At 34.7% G+C, this 21250-nt stretch overlaps 1 protein-coding gene across 4 annotated transcripts in view; it reads left to right on the top strand.

Moving 5' to 3' along the window:
• TAF2 (TATA-box binding protein associated factor 2) overlaps window positions 1-21250 on the top strand; it is an 83500-nt gene that overhangs the window by 46523 nt on the left and 15727 nt on the right. For all 4 annotated transcript variants that reach the window (XM_073893154.1, XM_073893153.1, XM_073893152.1 and 1 more), the window contains exons 19-23: window positions 328-521; window positions 1370-1509; window positions 4250-4319; window positions 10937-11046; window positions 20316-20545. In XM_073893154.1, the coding sequence (XP_073749255.1) occupies window positions 328-521; window positions 1370-1509; window positions 4250-4319; window positions 10937-11046; window positions 20316-20545 (744 nt within the window). The remainder of the gene's footprint in view (window positions 1-327; window positions 522-1369; window positions 1510-4249; window positions 4320-10936; window positions 11047-20315; window positions 20546-21250) is intronic.

The raw sequence follows: 21250 nt of genomic DNA, 5'->3' as shown, positions 1-21250 counted from the left end.
TTATAAATTTATATGTGAGTGTAGAGCTAAATAGCTGATTTCAAGCTCTGTGTTACCAGCAGGATTTGTGGCCTGTGGTCTTCCTTTGAGAAGAATCTAAGTAGGTTACTCTCACATGCAGTAGATACTAGTTGAGTAAACTAATGTATTACTAATTAGTAAGTCTCTCTCACTCTTTTTCCCAATGTATAACTACACAAAAGACATAGTTAAATAATTACCAGAGAACTTGCTTATGTTTTCAGATAATGTTTTGAAGTTATAAATATTTTATTAATTTTTGAACAGAAGTGTGAATTTTGTTTCTCGTGATTATTTTTGGCTTAGTTTTCAGATAACTATTATCGTGCTGAAATGATTGATGCCCTTGCCAACTCTGTTACGCCTGCAGTCAGTGTGAATAATGAAGTTCGAACTTTGGACAACTTAAATCCAGATGTGCGACTCATTCTTGAAGAAATCACCAGGTTTTTGAATATGGAAAAACTTCTTCCAAGTTATAGACACACCATCACTGTCAGGTATGATAAAAGTTACTTGCTTTTATAATTATAAGAGAAATTATTCTAATTATAGGAAATATAGTAAAGTAAAAGAAAATGAAAATCTTATATCATTGTACCATCACAGATACATTTTTACTATTTTAGAGAATGGCCTTCTAAATTTTTTCCTCTTGTAACTAAATACATTTTTAATTATGTGATATATATCATATATATAAATTTTTGTATTCTGCTTAGATCATCAATGCTTTCTCATGTCATCAGAAGTTCTTCATAAACATTTTTGATGTCTGCAAAATGTTTTTATCCCATTGGATATAGTATAAACTTCTCTGTATTATTAAGCTTCTTACTTAGATGACTTCACTTCTATCAACTTGTTTGTATATGGCTATCAAAAACTTCTATTTCTTTAGGGGTTTGCTAACAAAAAGTTGATCGAGTGGTTCAGATATCACCAGTTCTCATTTTCCGTGCACATTATTGACTAAATTATTGCAAAAAATTAATGTTATTAATGTTACAAAATTAAAAGATGATTCAGATCACATCAGTTTTTCAGTTTGCTGTTACAGATTGATTCCTGATGCCTGGGAAGCAAGTTTGATTCAAAATGTTTTTATAGAAATATTTAACTGTAGGGGTGCTTGGATGGCTCAGTCGTTAAGCGTCTGCCTTCGGCTCAGGTCATGATCCCAGGGTTCTGAGATCAAGCCCCGCATCGCGCTCCCTGCTCGGCAGGAAGCCTACTTCTCCCTCACCCACTCCCCCTGCTTGCGTTCCTGCTCTCACTGTGTCTCTCTCTGTCAAATAAATAAAATCTTAAAAAAAAAAGATTTCACTGTAAATACTCTTTTTCCTAGTTGTTTGAGAGCCATACGAGTGCTTCAGAAGAATGGACATGTGCCAAGTGATCCAGCTCTTTTTAAATCTTATGCAGAGTATGGCCACTTTGTGGACATTAGGATAGCAGCTTTGGAAGCAGTTGTTGATTATACTAAAGGTAATGCTTTATAAGCATTTGCTCTTGTCATTTTAGAAGGAAATGTTTACTAAATATTTAAGGCCGTCTCAGTTTTTGGGGTTTCCTATTGCAAACAAAAATAGAGATTTAAATTTTAAATTCTTTAGGAAGAATTTTGGTAAATGTAGAACTTGTATAAGAATAAGTGAGGGAAAAGAATAAAATTAGAGCTAGGTATCTTTGGTCTTTCTAAGGAGTCAGTGTATTACTCCATAGCTTTAATTACATGTTATTAAAACTGAAAGAAGATTTTTGAGAAATTTCTAACTGAGGACTCAAGAAAACATTTTGTACCTTTCAAAAATTTGTTTCTGAAAGTAAAGTGAGATATATACATGGGAGCCTCAGTAGGGGGGGATTAGAAAAGGTTTTTTGAAGTTGAAGAAAAGTAAGACCAAAAAATGGCTAAGAAAATATTATATATTCAAAACATTTAAAGAAATACAGGGCAGAAAAATATAGAGATGAAAATATTAAGAATCAGTCAAGAAGAATAAAGCAGGTAGAAGAAAAGCAAAAGAGTAAAATGAAACTTCTTAAGCTAGAGTCTGATAAAATTTAAAATTTTAAGGTTAAGGAACCCAGTTATTACACAGGATAAAAGAATAATGTGGCCTGTGGCCTGTGACTTCTTCAGAATATGAAGAGTTCAAAAGACAGTGAACAAATGGCTAATGTAATGTTTAGGGAAAACTGCAATCCTACCTTCTCTTTTTTGCCAGGTTGTCACTCATGTAGCCTTAAAAATTTAGAAATACATCTCCTGTGGAACATTCTTTAAAACAGAATTCCCAAAGAATTTTCAGCTGACCTAGAAGTGAATCAAATAATAACTCAAGATTGATGAAAGTGTGAAATGAAAGACCTAGTGATGAGTGACTGTGCCTGTAAAAAAAAAAACCAAAAAAAACCCAAAAAACAACTAAGCTTAAATATTTGTTAATAACATGGTTATAAAATTTAATGCAAACTTCAAAAATAATTCTTCTTTTAAAAAAGATTTTATTTCTTTGAGAGAGGGAGCACGCACGTGCAGAGGTGGGGCGATGGGCAGAGGAAGAGAGCATCTTAAGCAGATTTCACGCTGAGCAGACTCCACATTGGGCAGGAACCCCATGCAGGCTCATTCTCACGACCCTGAGACCATGACCTGAGCCAAAACCAAGAGTTGGAGGCGTAACTGACTGCACCACCCAGGTACCTCTCAAAAATAATTCTTTATAATATACAGGGGTGCCTGAGTGGCTCAGTTGGTTGAGCGTCTGACTTCAGCTCAGGTTGTGATCACAGGGACCTGGGATCAAGGCCCAAGTCGGGCTCCTCGTTCAGCAGGGAGCCTGCTTCCACTCTCCTCCCTTTGTCCCTCCCCCGTTCATGCTCTGTCTCTCTCTCAAATAAATAAAATCTTTAAAAAAATATATGCAAATATAAGAAATATTTAATTTGCCTAGAGAATTTCAGAATATCGTGCCAAAATATGGGAAGAGTGAAGAAATTAGAGTATGTTATACTTCTGACTATGGAAAGAGGAAGGAGTGAGGGAAGTTCTTTAATAGATACTGGTTAATTTTTACATATTAGAGGAAATTACTGAAATCTTAATCATTTTTTTGGTAAATTTCAATAGAAGTATGTGTATGTATAGTCAGAAATTATAAAAGGTAAGAACAAAATAGTGTGTATATTATATATGTTGGCCTAAGTTTAGAAAGGATTGTCATTTGTTCTTTTTATTGAGGGTAACAATAATTCTTTCTCTTTTAAGAAATGGAGGTGAAAATAGTGATTTTTTTTAATAGATTTTTTGTCAAGTAAAAAAATGTAATCTATCAGTCTCCTGTTTTGTTTTGACAATTTACCAATTTGTGAAATCTAGACATCCTGAGATTTAACAAATATGCCAGTATTCTCAACCTTCTTTCCCAAGATACATGAATGATGTTTACTGTCACATAAATACTAAGATTTCATGAATTAGTATTACCTGAAATGAAATAGAATGCTAATATTATGATTTCCAAAAGAATGCTAATAAGTATAATTGAGAGATGCTTCAGTATTATCTATAATTCTAGATCATTAGAAAGTGAAAAAATGGAAGATATCAGAAATAAAATTCTGATAATAAAGCTTTTCAAATCATAGAAGCATAACTTGTTGAAAAGGTGAATGGAAATTGCTAATGAGTGGTTTTATCCAGATTATTTATATTTATAGCACTATGTTATGTTATGTTGAAAAGTTAAGACTGTTCTTTAGTCTTAAAATGAAAGAAACCACTTGGGTAAAAACAGTATTTCTATTGCATACTCTAATATAGTTGAGATACCAGTGGGTATCAGATTTTCCTATTAATTTGATTTAAGCATCTAGAACACAATTTTATTTAAATATATTTTGTCCATTTAGAGTTACTCATCTCTAATTTAGGGCTCCTAATAAATTATAATTTCCTTTATGTTCTATTTGTCATTGACTTGAGCATTACTGAAAAATAGGCACTTGGTCCTGTTTTATGTTTTGGCTATATACAGCACAATACCAGTGAAATTTACAAAGTGGCCTAGTTCATAAAAAAATTTAAGAAGTTGTCTACAGCCTTCAGCTCTGATTTGAAATACAGCTAAGGCATAGCCCTAAATATTAAGTGTAAATCTTTCCTTATCACTCATTATTTCATCTGTTACAGTTAAAAACAAATATATTTCTTTATTTTCAGTGGACAGGAGTTATGAAGAACTGCAGTGGCTACTTAATATGATTCAGAATGATCCTGTACCCTATGTAAGGTTAGTTTTTGTGCTAAATTTGATTTTGCAAGTCCTAAAGTAAACTGAAGAAGTTGGGAAGATTATACATGGAACAAGTTTTTAATATTTTTAAAAATAGAGGAACATGTTATACATTTATTAATGTCCTTTTTAGGGTGCTTTTTAAAAAATGGAGTATGCCTGGGTGGCTCAGTCAGTTAAGTGTCTGCCTTGGGCTCAGGTCATGATCTCAGGGTCCTGGGATGGAGCCAGCGCATCAGGCTCCCTGCTCAGCAGGGAGTCAGCTTCTCCCTCTCCCTCTGCCCTGCCACCTGGCTTCTGCGTGTGTACATGTGCGCATGCATGCTCTCTCTCTCTCTCTCTCTAATAAATAAATTCTTTAAAAAAATTGTGTATACCTTTGGAAAGACATTTTAAAAAATACATTGTTAATAAGCAAAGTTTATTCCCTGCAATTTTATGTACGACTTCTATTGTAATTTAAAGAAAAGCTTACATAACAGTTTGTAGTGTACATGGGCCATCTCTTATATATCCAAATTTATAATGCCTGTATTGATTGATTCAGTCTACATTAAAAGTCATTGAGAGAAATGTCTTGGTGTATCCCATTTGTTCCTTTCTATCTCCTATAAAATCTCATTTTTAATCCATAGACTTAGGATTTAAAAAGTGTAATGTAAGATTTAAAATTTAGAAAATAAGCAAAAATAGAAGAAAATCCCAGTTCTGACTTAGTAACAGTTTTCATTTTTGTATTTCTTCTAGTCTTCATTTCTGTTGCTTTCTTTTGCAAAGTAGGATGTTCATAGTGTATTTGAATAGGATTAAATATTTGACCTTTTCTGTCTTCCTTTCTTTGTATATATGAGACACTTAAATTTTTGTTCATTTGTTTTAAGATTATGACTTCATAAAATAAAATTTGAATTGTGGGAAGTAACTTATAGTTATGCCCACTAGAAACAAGAACATAAACCTACAGATGTTAATTGTCTTACTCAACCTGACACATAAGTTGACAGATGGTTCTTTTCTTCTGAAAAGACATACAGGCAAACTGCTTCTAACTTTACTGAAATGCATCTGGACATGAGGAGTCCACATAAGAGATTAAAGACATTGTCTTTGACCAACGGTAGTTTTTTGGGTTGGTTGTAGCAGTGAGCTCTTGGTTAGGTGACCTTATTATTTCAGTGTTTTATGTCTGTCTGTCTTTCAACTCTAACCATTTCATTGTTTTTTTTTTTAATCTTTATTTTTTTTTAAAGATTTTATTTATTTGAGAGAGCAGAGCGAGAGAGAGCATGAGCAAGGTGAGGGGCAGAGGGTGAGGGGCAAGCAGACACCCCGCTGAGCGGGGAGCCCGATGTGGGGCTCGATCACAGGACCCTGAGATCATGACCTGCGCCGAAGGTAGACACTTACCTAAGACTGAGCCACCCAGGCGCCCCCATTTCAGTGTTTCAAATGATGCTTGTTATATGCGTATCTTTGTATAAAGTTTTGCTGTTATTATTTCATAAGTTCCTGATCTGTACAAAGAGTACAAAAGTTCCTTTTGTACTCTTTGACTTGTGTGTATATTTTAAATTTTTCTTTGTGATTGATGTGTACTAAAGGTAAGGTTAACATGGACAAAAATCTCATAATCATCAGATAAGAGGATAGGCAGGAAACCACCTTCATCTCTTACATGACAGAGTTCATGCATTTGAAAGTTTATAAGATCCTACTGATAGCAAGTAGGAACAGAAATTATAAATACAGTATAAACAAAGTGTATCATGTATTCATTTATGTTTTCAGTTCACAGCATCAGAACTAATGTTAAGGTGTGTATTTCTGAGATCATGGAACTGTTTTGAAGACGATTTTAGCAGATTGTAGTACTATATAATATTTGAAGTTTCTATATTTCTAAATTACATACTGTACAGTCTAAGTGATTTTTTTTTGAAATTCTGTTGTGGAACTATTAAAAGCATTCAAATTTCAAGAGCAGTTATTTATAATTGAACTGAAAATCTATTTAAAGACATAGTTCATGATTATATTTGACACTTTTCTTCTTAATTGATATGATTCATTTATACCATCAGTAGGGAAACTCTTAGTCTGTACTTAATATCATCTAGCCCATAGGTTCATTCATAGTTAAAAAATTCGGCATGTCTTTAAAAATCTTTAATGTTAATTGTCAAGACAAAAAAGAAGTATTACCACATAACAGTTAATGTATCTGCATATTTCTTAGTATCTTGGCACATCTGTCCATATTTTTGTGTTTCTTCTTTACTTTTAATACTTTGAATAGGAGCTCTGTCCTTTTCTCTGTGTTCCCATCATTACTTTTTCTCCCTTTTCCTTTTCTTTCTTTCTTTTAGGTATAATTGACATAAAACATTATGTTAGTTTTAGGTATACAACACAATGATTCAATATTAGCATATATTGAGAAATTGTCACCACAGTAAGTTCAGTTAACATCCTCCCCATACATAGTTACACACTTTTTTTCTTGTGATGAGAACTATTATGATCTGTTCTCTTAATAACTTTCAGATATGCAGCACAGTATTATTAACTATTGTCACCATGTTGTACATCACATCCCTATGACTTATAATTGTAGTTTTGTACTCTTTGACCTGCTGCATTCATTTTGCCCCCCTTTTCCGTGCAACCACCAATCTGTTCTATTACTTTTTCTTAAACTCATTAAGTAACTACAATACAGATCTGCCATATTCCACTTTATTGATTGGATAGAATTCTTAGTCTTTAAGATGGGTAAACATTTGGTATATGTCTTAAAATCAGTGGCATTACTCTCTCCTACCCCAGACACAAGCATTTTATTTTTATGGCCCTTGGTTGATCTTTAAACTCCTAGTGATGAAATGGTCTTCAATAAGAACTAAATTTTTTTTTAAAGACTTATTTATTTGAGAGAGAGAGACACAGAAAGAGAGAGTGAAGGGGAGGGGCAGAGGGAGAGAATCACCAAGGAGACTCCCTGCTGAGTGGAGACTGACAACTGATGCAGGGCTCCATGTCACGACCCATGAGATCATGACCTGAGCTGAAATCAAGAGTTGGACGCTCAACCAACTGAGCCACCCAGGCACCCCATAAGACTTAAAATTTAAAAATATATGTGGATTTTCTCTTTTTCTTTTTCTCTTTTCTCTTTCTGTGTTTATTATGATATATATCAGAATTATTGATTTTGATAGAGTTAGATAAAGCTCTGAAGAATTTTAGGGTGAAACCTTAAAGTCTGGGGGAGAAAAAACCCAAATTACCTGTAATTATTCCTTGATGAAAGCATCAAGGAATGCTAAACTTGAAAATCGTTTCTGCAAGGATGCTTCCTTAATTCCCTATACTAGATCATGTCCCTGAAGTCATAATTGCCCATAAAAACCCTACAGTTCTTCCTATACTTAAGTAAAGAAATATCTCCTATATTTAAGTATTAATTTTATAGCTGGAACTATTTGATTATCTTTGTCTCCCCCATGGGAATATAAGTTCCAAAAAGATAGGGACCATGTTTCCTTTTTGTCAGTGTCTGGAGTATAGCATAGTGCCTTATATATAGTTGGTTCAATACATGTGAAATGAGTGATTGGATGCAATTTTTTCCTTTTTCCTCTAATCATATGTATGGCTTTTTTTCTAATCATATGTATGTTTAACTTCTTTCATATGTTAAAGAGAAATGATATTATCTCTCTGTTGACAACTGTATACAGAAAAAAGCTTTAAGGTGTTTATTTTGAAATGTTGGGGAAGTTCTCAGTCTTTCATGTTGGCTTGATGTTTTAAATATGGTAATAGGGTTGTCCACTTTATATGTGTAGTTTTCTCTCAATAGAAGATTTTCAGATTATAGATTAGTTCTTCATTAAGGTATCTTGAGAATTTAAACTAAGTAAATGCACTTTAATTAACTTGTATAATCACCTGACCGATTACTAACGCTTTTTTTCATAAAGTTTGCTGTTCATTTTACATGTCTGATAAGATAAATAATCTAAAAAAAGGACGGGGCGCCCGGGTGGCTCCACTGGTTAAGCAACTGCCTTCGGCTTGGGTCATGATCCCAGGGTCCTGGGATCGAGTCCCACATCGGGCTCCCGGCTCTGGGGAGCCTGCTTCTCCCTCTGACCTTCTCCCCTCTCATGCTGTTTTTCTCTCTCTCTCAAATGAATTTTAAAAAAAGGAAAAAAAACTAGGTGCGTAGTTTTTAATTAATTAAATCTAGGTGTTTTATTTTTGAACTAAAATGAAATTTACATTTTTGAAAATTATAGTTTCCTTTCAGTTGGCATAACTTTTTTCTTTTCCTTTTTTCCAAGATTTTATTTAAATTCAAATTAGTTAACATATAGTGTAGTATTGGTTTCAGGGGTAGAATTTAGTGATTCATCACTGGGCATGACATTTTAAAATACTCATATAAATTTGGAAAAATGCAAAATTACATTAAGAAGAAAACTTAAATAGCCTGTAATTATTTTACCCAGAAATACTTAACATTTTAGATTATTGCTTTCCAGTCATTTCTACCCATGAATATACTTTTTATATTGATAGGAAGGACTGTTAATTATATTCTTTAAAATGGATAGGATTGTTTTAAAGATGACATGAAATTATATTTTGGTTTTGGAATGAAGCATACATATGATCACAGTGTATCCGTCCCTCAAGAGACACACATACATCCTGTGCTTTTTCTCATGAGAGATTTTGAGCATGTTTTTGGTTTTGATTTGAGTTTCTTATTGATAAGTGATTGACAATAGATTGGACTTGCCCACCAAGAAAATTCTCAACTGTTTAGGGAAATAATGTGATGCAGCAGCAAACTTATAAACCTATGACTTTCCCAGGATTTGCTTTAGGTCTCTTCCAGTTGTGTGAAGCATATGCTTATTCTGAATTTTTATGTTTAATCTCTGTAAATTTAAGCATGAGATTCTCATTGTCTTCCCTTAAACTTCATCTCCTCTGAGTATCACTTTGGGTGTTTAGTCATTTATAAGTATTTCTTTATAAAATCCTATCTTCTATCATCTAAACTTTAGAGAAAAACAAGTTTTGAAGCAATGTTTAATTTGATAGTAATAATACATGTACTGATCACTATTGCTCTTTCAGTGATCATTTCAAAGATATCCTCAGTTTCACTCTTTACAGTTCATTGGCACACCTACCACTTTGGTATTTGGGGTAACTGGGAAAGCAGCCGAATAGAAACTTAAGTTTTCTAATTAATGCAAACTTAAAGTATAACAACATTAACCTGCTCTAAAGAACAAACTTGTCCATATTTTTAAAGATTGTTTACCTGTAATATTGATCTATTCTTACAGATAGATTTTGAGTTCCTTAAGGACAGGAATTGTGTTTATTTATAAAGTTATGAAAATACGCATATGAAATATGCATGAAGATATGTATCCCCTTTCATAATCCCTATCTGTAAATTGCATCTATAACTCCACTTTTTGTTCTCATAGCTTTTCAGTAGTCTTTTATACGGTCTTAAAATATCAAAGCACAAGAGGATATTAAAGTGAGAGCACATCTTTCAGTTTTACAGACATAAAATTGAAGCCAAAAGTGGTTAAGTATCTTAATCTGCAACCTGGTAGTTCCACTTTCTTCCCGTCTCTTTTTCAAGTATAAATCCAGTCTGATGCCTTACCACCAACAATTAAATATAAAAACTGCCTTGGGTTCACCTTTCAGGTTAGTCATTTGTAATTACAATGTAAGTGTCTCCTCCATTTGTATCCAAGCGTTCCATTACTGTGTGGTCTTGTATCTCTTAGGCCTGGGCCTGGCTCTTATCATTGCGCTCAGTGTTAGACTGCCGCCATAGCTTACTTGCTGTTCCTTTTCTTTTTCTATCCTCTTTCTGTTGGCGTCTCCTACTCATAGCGTTGGACATTTTCGTTTTCAGATGTTGTTTTGGTCACACTGCCCTATTTTTAGAAGACTCCATGAGTGTTCAGCTGGCCTCTCACAGGGGATAACTCCCAGTAGCAAACTTTAATTGTTACCCAACATGAGGATCCTTTGACTAATTAACTCCTCTAAACTTCAGCTCATTTTGAGGAAACCTTTTTTTTTGGGTCTCCATATTTTAAAAGCTTCTGCACATTTCTATGCTTTACAAAGATACTATAATAATGAAGTCTATATTCATTTTATTACCTCAACGTAGACTTGTTCTTCATATGTAATTTTTTTTTTTTTGCCCCATTTTAAGATTTTTGTATTTACTGACCAGCCTTTCTTTAAAAATTTTTCTAAGGAGACTAAAATGTTTATTTTAGAAATGGAATGAGAAAGATTGGTTAGGAATACATAGAGTCAGGTTTTAAAGGACCTCCTTATACACTAAGGTAATTTTAGAAAAGAACAAACCCACCAGAACCTTTCTAGTGAAAAAACCATAGTAAATATTTAGGATGTGTAAAATAATGTCTTTTGAACTTAAACTTAAACACAAAAATAAATCTAAGAAGAGATGATAAAATAGGAAGGAGATACTATAGATAATTTTCAAATGTTTTTACTTCATGGTCGGCGGAAGTTTTTTCTTTATCTTTCAGACATAAGATTCTAAACATGTTGACGAAGAACCCACCATTTACTAAGAACATGGAGTCTCCGTTATGCAATGAAGCCTTGGTAGATCAACTTTGGAAACTTATGAATTCTGGTAAGAATTTTAAAAAAAATTTTATTATTGGGGTATTTTCATTTTGCAGCAAGTTTTCAGTACTTAAAGAACTATGGTTAATATTTTATTTTTTTTTTAAGAAGGATACCTATTACATCTGCCTTCACAGTGGTGAGTGTGGTGACATTGACTAAGGATATATTCACTCACTTTGCCTCACAAGGTGGTTGAGGAAACAAAAATATTAATTTATGTGGAAGTATTCCACATGTCTAAGGAACTATAAATATAGACCTGCAAACTATTATTGTTATTTTTATTTCAGAAAATTATAAGGAGTTGAAAACTATATCTTCTCACCTGTTTTCCCTTGCTGCCTGGTGGCCTTTCCCAGGGGTAGCCAGTTTCCTGTGGATCCTTTCAGGAGCAGTGAATGTTGTTACCTCTGCACAGTGGAGACCATGGTATCTCATTCACAGTTTGAATTCACTGTATTTGGATGAGGTCAAGAGGCAGGATAGCCCAGTGCTCCTTTGTATATAGGCTCTGGAACCAGTTGGATGAGGGTCAGGTCCCAGCTGAATAATTTATGAGGTGTGACTTTTCTAAGCCTGTGTATCTCCTGATGATACCTGCCTCTGCAAACTGAAAATTCACTGAGTTACTATCTGTAAAGCACAGTACCTAGTTCATATTAAGTGCCCAAAATGTTAAACTAACAGAGTAATGATATCATTTTGCTTCTCATGTACTTGAGCTACCTGTAGTTCCTTTTTGGTAGGTCATTCATATTCTTTGCCATTTTTATTTAATTGAATTTTTGGTCTTTTCCAATTGACTTGTAAATGTTTAAAGAAAATTTGCCTTATGTATCTGATGTGTTGAAATTATAATACCGGTTTGGATTTAAAATTCAATTAAAAGGTAAATTTATTTTACTTAAAGATAAACTGTGCTGGGTAGATGGTGAGAGAGCAGTTGCTGTTCATTCCAATATGTATGTTACTTTATGTATGTTACTCTAATATTCTCTAGAATATTAGAAAATAACTTGTTTATTTAGACAATAACTAAATAATTTAGAAAATGTTTGTTTCATTGGTGGCCACTTCACTAAATCATAACTAAATACCAAGTTCTGATTCTTTAAAAAAATTTTTTTTTAATTATTTTATTTACTAGCATTGTGATGTTAAGTAATTGTATAACTCTGTCCCTCAGTTTCATAATCATAGTGCAGCACACCAGGTAAAAGCACCATAGCAGGTATCAAATTGAATTACAGTAGTATGGCCCTTGTCCTCAAAGTATTCAGAAAACACATTAAACCAGTTTCTACTGATAAAGCTAAATTATTTTTCTAATGGTTTCCCTAATCCCTAGAAGAATGATTGCTGCTGTTTACATAATGTTTTATATTTTGCTACTTGTGGTACCTTGAAGGATGTTATGATTACTGTCATTTAGATCTGGGGAATGAATACACAAGTTCAGGAACTTGTAAAGGATCATTTAATAGTTAATATGTGGCACAAACTATACTGTGTTGAATATATTCTTAACAAGAATGCATGATTCCATGACTGGGATGGATTATAACTTTGAGGAAAGCATAATGAATTACAAAGAATCTCTTTTCACCTTCTAGGGAAGATTTCTTGAACAGAATATGTGTTTAAGATTAATGGAACAATTTCTGTAAGACATTTGAAACCCATTGGAAAGTTGTGGTTATATAAATTCAAGCTCTGATTGACTGTATAAATTCAAGCTCTGACGTTTTAGTATTTAATTTTGGTAGTGTTCAGTATAAAGTACAGTTGTTGCTTTGATTTGGAATTCCCTGTGGCAGTTCTCTAAACAAAACAGATCTGTAGTTGTAAACAGTTTATTGCTCAGCTCTTCAGAGTTATAAATAAATGGGAGCAATATGAACAGTGGGAGTGGCGTGAATAGTTGGGAATAGTTTTTTGTTTTGTTTTGTTTTTAATGTTTTCAGAGGACATTGGACATTAGGGGAAATTGGTTAGAGGATTGCTCATTTCCTTTCCACTCCTGAACCTTTGGGATACATGAATGAATCTGATTTAAGAAAATACCTTTTTCTTGTTGTTTAAATTTTTTTTTTTTTAGTTTTTTTTTTTAAGTAATCTCTAAACTCAGTGTAAGGCTCGAACTCATAACCCCAAGATCAAGAGTCATATGCTCCACCAGCTGAGTCAGCCAGGCTCCCCATAATTTTTAAAGTTTCTTTTTATAAAATGATAATGTCAATATAATCATGTTACAGAGTTTTATCTGAACCAAAACAGAAAATATTACATAATTTATTACATTCCCCACTATTAACATTTAAGTATATTTGGCCTTTACGGGAAAAAATTGTATGTACATAGTTGTAGTTGAAATGAAGGTATTAAACAGCATTTTATCATGATAATTTTTCACATTACTGTATATCTTCTTGTGATTATTTTTAAGAAAAAAAAAAAGAAATGGTAATGAGAATTCACTTATAACAAAAGGAACTAGAACATCATCTAAGTCCCTTAATCCTACTGAACTCTGTCTGCCCCTCGCTCCCTATTGGGACTCCTTGGTCATCTGGTCATTTGAGATAAACATTGTCTTTTTTTTTTTTTTTTAAGATTTTTTTATTTATTTATTAGAGAGAGCACAAGCAGGTGGAGTAGCAGGTAGAGGGGGAGGGAGAAGCAGGCTCCCCTCTGAGCAAGGAGCCTGATGCGGGGCTCGATCCCAGGACCTGAGATCATGGCCTGGGCCGAAGGCAGTTGCTTAACCAACGGAGCCACCCAGGCGCCCCTGAGATAAACATTGTCTTGATTTACATATGGAGAACAAATAAACTGTGGACAATAGGGATTTAATTATATTCATTTATTTCTGTCCTATTCCCAAGTGGATTTGAGATGTGTTGACTTTGCATAGTTACAAAGTTTGTTGAACCCATTTGAAATAGTATAGAGAGACAGTATCATAGCAGTTAAGAAAAGATCATCTTAGGTGGTCATCAGCTGCTTTTGAAGAATCAAAGTTGGCTTAGCTGGTTTCAGAAACTTCTCAATAAGAGAGTAATTGTGGTAGGATACATAACATTAGGATTTCAAAAATTGAAATTAATTTGAGAGTAAGACAAATGACCTAATTACATGAAATTATATTCATGTTCTTTTGAAATTCATATATCATTAATGAATGTTAATAATACTCTTTTTAGAAATATACTAGGGGTATTTAGAGCTGAGAGGTAAAGAAAGTAGGGGCTCTTGGAAAATGAGTCATCCTAATGGCCATATACCAGAAGGAAGTTTCCCAGACTTCTACCGTTGAGTTCCTAGGACTGCCTGGTCTCTGCTCTCTGCCTGGTGTGTGGTAACTCCACTCATCTTTAAGTTCTGGGTTGCTATTCTGGTATCATCCCAACTGTTTTTGTTTTGAAAACACTTACACATATACACAGCTATATATGGATGTACGTATATGTACAGATATTAGATATCTTACCCCATTCCTTAATTTTCCCACATAACTTTTACTCCCCAACATTTTGTTTTTAAAATTTTCAAAGCTTAGAAAAATTTTAAGAACAGTACGGTGAATGACCATGTATTTTCATTTTGGTTCACTAGTTAACTTTTTACCATATGTACTTTTCCCTCTCTTTCTTTGTGTATACATACCTCTTTTTTTTTTTCCTGAATTGTTTGAAAGTAAACTGCATCATGGTACTTTTCCCAAAATACTTATTCCTGAGAATAAGGACATCCTCCTACATATCCTCAATATCGTTAACATGCCCTACTCCAGTATATATCTCATAACCACATTTCCTCAGTTGTCCGCCAAAATGTTGTTGTAGTTCTCATATAGCTTTTAAAGAATAATGCTCCTCAGAAAGAATAAACATTTTTAAAGAGAAACTGCTTTCACATCATATGGTCTTTGTCCCTAGTTGCATAAGAATCTTAAATAAATAGGTTTATTTTTAATCACATTGTTCATAGTTCTTTTTAAAGCTTCAAGTATTCATTTATTCACCATTTATTTCTTGAGCACCTCCAGAATACTATGTTTTGTGTGTGTAAGAATTTAATACAAATAGATAGTTGCTGAAATAAAAGAGCAAAGTACTCTAGAAATCTGAAGAATAGAACCACAAACCGTACCTGGAGTGGCAGAATGTTTGTGCTGTGGTGACATTTGAGCTAGCTCTTAAGGAATGGAAGAGTTTGCCCAGGAGAAAGACACTTTAGGTAAGAGAATTAGATGAAAAAGCCTCAAGTTTTGAAAGGGTGTTTGACAAATAGTGTTATCTGGAAAAATAGATCAGGAGTTTGCATTTTATCATGTATACAATGAGGAACAGGTGGAGTTATGACCTGGCTCTCTTCTGTTAGCTGTATATATATTTTTTCCACACTGAAAGAAATGATTTTCCTTTCCCAAAGAAAAATATTTAAAAATTCAGAACATATGAGAATCCTACCTTTTATAGCTTATGTAAGATACTGGATTATAGACCAACATGACAATAATTTTTAAAAAATACATTTAAAAATTAAGAACTTAGGACTTGGAGTTTATTATTGGTGCTTTGCATTTTATTTAAAACGTAAGTACTTTCTCAAGTCTTACCTGATTAACAGTGTTTTTTCATTTCTCAAGATAGAGGCCTGCATTGAAGAGATTGTATATCATTGTGAAAGAAATCTTAGCCATTACTCCCAAGTTGCTCTTCAGTGTTTGGCAATTACTGTAAGGATGACAGGAAAACATTTATGAGATTGCTCAGGACATTGATGGCTGTTTACATCATACTTTTTAGTATTTGAAAGTGTACAACTATACTCTAGGGGGTAGAATGAAAGAAAATTAATTCAGCTTGATGGAATTTGTCACATTTCAGACTAAGAAAATAGACAACTTTGATATTAACATCAGAAGATTTCAAAGTTCTGACCTTCTGGTTTCCTTCCCCCGAACACTCCTTTTTAGGAAGAAAAATGGTCAAGAAAATGAAAACATATTGGGGCGCCTGGGTGGCTCAGTTGGTTGGGCGACTGCCTTCGGCTCGGGTCATGATCCTGGAGTCCCGGGATCGAGTCCCGCATCGGGCTCCCTGCTCGGCGGGTCTGCTTCTCCCTCTGACCTTCCCCCCTCTCATGTACTCTCTCTCTCTCTCATTCTCTCTCTCAAATAAATAAACAAAATCTTTAAAAAAAAAAAAAAGAAAATGAAAACATATTAATACCTTTTTTGTAGGAAATTACATACATGTACACACACATGGATATGAGTGAAATGTTTGTACTTAGTGTAATATGCACAGAGAGATCAGGACAGAACTGCCCTATGGCAGTTCTTATTTGCCTGACTCAACTCTGTTCAGATTTCCAAGCTTCTGTCACCAATAAGAAATGCTGGGTTTGTTGAAAAATGTCCTGGAAACAGTGGCTTTCAAAGGGACCTCTCTTAGCAGTTTTTTGGCTTGATCAGCTTTAGTAGCAATTACTTCAAAAAACGAAGAGATCTTTTTAGTATCAGATTTGCTATTTAGGGGGTTTGTCTTTAGATATTTTGTGATTTGAGTAGAGAACATCAGTACTGGGTTTCCTACTTTCTTCACGAGTGTTGCTCTTCTGTTCCAAGTAAGCAAGGTGCATCCCAAAGTATAACTGCTAGTGAGACAGGATGGACAGCATTTGACCTGAGAGGAGCGAATAAGATCTGTTTTATTTTTCATATATTATGAGCATTCCTTGCCACTTAGGTGATTGGGACCATTTAAGCTAGAAGAGGGTCTTCAAAATGCTGTAACTGAGGGTAGAAATCAGGAGCTGTTTCAGGGCCTCTCATTAATGGAATTGATTGATTTGAAATCATAGAATTTTTGACCTGAGGAGATCTTAAGCATCATCTCAGATCCGTGTTCTCATTTTAGGGCCCAGGCACCTGACTTCCCCAAAATCACAGAGCTGACTGGTTATTTAGCAGAAGTGTTTTCCCCACTATGCCATTCAACTTAATTGCATTGTAAATAATGACAACCATATTAAGATTTTGTTCCATGATTTTGAAATGTAGTGGAGCTTCGATTTTTTTTTCTTTTGTAATTTTATAGGAAGTACTGCTCTTCATTTTTTAGCTCCGTCTTAAATCAGCCCTACATTTCTTTAAGGGAAGACATACTGTCAATAATTTCCTTCAGGAACAAAACAGTATCCATTCCTCCATTCAAATTGAAGATCTACCAAAATCTTCAAAAAACAAAAAACAAACCAAACCATGGGGCACCTAGGTGACTCAGTTGGTGAAGTGTCTGCCTTCGGCTCAGGTCATGATATCAGGGTCCTGGGATCAAGCCCTGCACTGGCCTCCCTGCTCAGCAGACAATCTCCCTTTCCCTCTGCCCCTCCCCTCAGTCTTGCGCCCATGCACGTGCTCTTCCTCCCTCCCTCTCTCTCTCTCTCTGAAATAGATTAAACTTAAAAAAACAAACCAGAAAGCCCACATAGAAATAAAAAGTATCAAAATTCTTATTTTAGGGGTTCAGTGCATTTAGCAGCCTTCACTGTGCTGCTTGATCATCTTTAAGCTGACTTAAAAAAAAAACCCTAGTTCATCAAAGTGTACATTTTCCATTTGCTAATAACTTTTTTTTAAAACTTTGAGGAATTCACACTCAATTGCCTGACTGGTTTTGATGTCATCTACAGCATAGTTCAGGATGGTTATTTGCTGCAGACGTAATTAGGTGATATTGATCTTCAAGGCTAAGTTTTCTTCCAGTGTAAATGTACCCTAAACTGTTCCAGTTTTCTTTACTGATAAAATGCCTAAGGTTCACTTCTTTTCTTGTGATGCCCATGAGTAGATAGTGCTAACTGCTCTGGCAGGCTTCCTTCCCTTCCCTCAGAGGTTTGAGCCCATCCAGCCTTTGTAATAAAAGGCTCAGGAATCTGATACCTGTCCTTTGTGGAACCTATATGTGTAAAATGCTTCAAGGAGGAGAATAATGGATGCCTACAAAAAATTAAGCAATGTTAGACAATTAAAATGTCCAAATCTGCATATTCCAGAGAAGGAAATGGATTTCCAGCATACAGTCCTTACTTTTCAGTCTGTACTGTTCTTTCCGTGTCTAGTTTCTCTGTAGTTTTTATGATAAAAACCTCATTCTCGGGCACCTGGGTGGCTCAGTCGGTTAAGCGTCTGCCTTCGGCTCGGGTCGTGATCCCAGGGTTCTGGGATCGAGCCCCACATCGGGCTCCCTGCTCGGTGGAGAGTCCGTCTCTCCCTCTCCCACTTCCACTCCCCCTGCTTGTGTTTCCTCTCTCCATGTGTCTCTCTCTGTCAAATAAATAAATAAAAACTTAAAAAAAAAAAACAAAACCTCATTCTCCTCAGGAGCTCTTGCCTTCTTTTGCTTTTAACAATGCTGTGTATCTGTTACCTTCTCACACAGTAGCCAAGCTGAAGATGTCTCAAATAGGATCGATGATAGCTGGTTCATGGCATGGAAGGTGCCTAGTACAGTGTAGTGTGTATAGTATGAACTCTGTGAAATTATAATTCCTGTGAATTTCCTTTGCATAAAATATATGTCATATTTACTTATCTGTTGGGGTAAGTCTCATCAGAATCACTACTTGATTGATGGCAGTTTATTTACCCATTCTCATACTTGTTGAAAACCGCAAAGCTTAATATTTATGCTGTCTAAAATTTGCTGTAGCAACTTCTTTCCCTTTTGTTTCTCCTTTTTAAACATTATGGTCCTCTTTTGAAATCACAGTTACTGATCAAAATTAAGTATTTGTAGGATTTTTCTTACCCAGAAGAATTTACATGTTACTTTTCATTCATTTTAAGTTCTATACATCATTTTAAATTCTGCCTAGAAATCATAGCAATTCTCTAATCCTAGATGACAGATTTCATCCTGTCAGACAGTTCCATTTGATGGCAGTATCTACCTAGAGTGCTCTGTTGGGGAAAAAAGGGAAAGTGAGAAAGAACTCTGGTATTGATGTGCTCTCTGACCTGCTGTTGATATGGGATAAGGCATAAGATCAAAACCCTTATTTTGGAGATAAAAAAGACTGAGATTCATCAGAGAAATTGAAAGAACTTGCCTCTTGTCTCTCAAATACTTTAAACCTAATTTCTACACAGTCGTCTTCTGGTCAGTATGTGTTTTACCGGCTTTTGCTATCTCTGGGGTTTGCTTTTTCCTTTAATTTTTATTTTTTAAATAAATAGGAGCAACACAAATATATAGCCATTTAACAAAAACATTTTCCTCCTCTTCAATAAAAGTTTTTAATCGTGTTATTTTGAGTAGTTGTAGAGTTTCTTACCATATTTAAAACCTGAAAATAATAAATTTGACAGGAGATTTGTTTCAAGTGGTAGGGTTCATAAAGGCTCATGGAGTGCTGTCTTCCTAATGGGCTATTCAAGAAGAAAATAGGACAAGATGAACAGAGAATGAATGTGGAGTAGTTACCAAGGAGGAGGAATTAAAAGGAAGATTTAAAGGCAGAAAAAATACTGTTTTGGGAATATTAGAGTTTTAGTGGATGTTTAATATCCATTTGCTAAGAAGAATGGTGTAATTGGAGCGCCTGGGTGGGCTCAGTTGGTTAAGCATCTTACTCTTGCTTTCAGCTCAGGTCATGAGATGGAGTCCCCTGGTCAGGTTCCACACTCAGTAGGGAGTCTGCTTCTCTCCCTCTTGCTCCTCCTCCTACTCACACACTCACTAGCACTCTCAGTCTTTCTCTCTCTCTAAAATAAATCTTTAAAAAAAATGGCATAATGAGAACATTTTTTCCAATTACAGAATTCATTAGTTCATTCACTGACATTTACTGCTTCCAGGGGTGCCTGGGTGGCTCAGTGGTTAAGCCTCCGACTCTCAATTTCAGCTCAAGTCATGATCTCAGAGTGCCTAGATCGAGCTCCATGTTGGCTCCGCAGTCAGCTGGAGATGCTCTCTCCCTCGCCCTCTCCTTCCCTCACCCCTACATATGTGTGTGTATTCTTGCTCTTTCTCAAATATATATATATATATATATATATTTTAAAGAAAGCATTTACTGTTTCCATAACAATTTCTAAATATCTATGTTAAGATGCATCTTTAGAGTAGGGGGTTTGCCAGTGGAGCCTAGGTCATTAGATGGCCCCTTGACATCATAATCCTTTCCCTCTGTATAGGTTCTGGAGCAGTTCAAAATTTATGGATAAATGTACATACTGACTTATTTCTTTATTATTCTTAGGAACTTCACATGACTGGAGGTTACGGTGTGGTGCTGTGGACTTGTACTTCACCCTTTTTGGCCTCAGTAGACCTTCCTGCTTGCCCTTACCAGAGCTTGGGTTGGTTCTTAATCTAAAAGAGAAAAAAGCTGTCTTGAATCCGACCATAATTCCAGAGGCCATAGCAGGCAACCAAGAAGCTGCGATTAATCCAAGTAGTCACGCACAGCTAGTTGGATTTCAGAACCCTGTAAGAATCACATGCATTACAGAAGATGTAGTTTTATTATATAGAGCTATCTAGAGAAGAGAATTGCTGTTTTTGACTGGAGGATTTTAAAGCCACTAAAAGTTTCATGTGCCACTTAAAAAAATGGCTAGCTGACAGTAGTTTAGCACTTTACAGTTTAGAAAGTGTTCCTGACAAACTACATAGCTGCACATGACAAATAATGTGCTCCCAGTCCATTTACCCCTTTTGTTATGACATGGTGTTTTTGTACTTGAGTGTTGAATTTCTTCCTTGAGTAGTAGAAAATTGAAATGAATATTTAATCTTGTCTGTATATGTTGTTGGCAAACTATTTGAACACAGGGGCCGTGACTTTTTTTTTTTTGGCTACTCTCTGTCATACTTAGTAGCACAATTCTAAGCATATGATAAGTGCCTGGCAAATGCTTGTTGAATTAAATAAATAACAATGAATGGTCAGGTAAATGAGTAAGCTGCTGATTTGGGAGGAGATGATGTATTACATTTTTATTTATGTATGTGTGTCTGTGTTTGCCTTTTAAAAAGCTTTTATTTCTAGCTATGCATTAGAAAATTACCAGACTTTTTGTAGAAAGACCTTTAGTATACATAACAATCATTTTACTGTAATTCAAGGAAAGTTTTCCAGAAATTATTTTCATATTAATAACAAAATGTCCCCAATAACTCATGCTTCATTTT

The sequence above is a fragment of the Callorhinus ursinus genome, unplaced genomic scaffold, assembly GCF_003265705.2.
Source record: "Callorhinus ursinus isolate GAN/ISIS: 27379988/994484 unplaced genomic scaffold, GSC_fseal_2.0 scaffold5, whole genome shotgun sequence".
Lineage (NCBI taxonomy): Eukaryota > Metazoa > Chordata > Mammalia > Carnivora > Otariidae > Callorhinus > Callorhinus ursinus.
The sequence above is the reverse complement of the archived record's forward strand: the minus strand, read 5'-3'. Positions and strand labels throughout refer to the sequence as shown.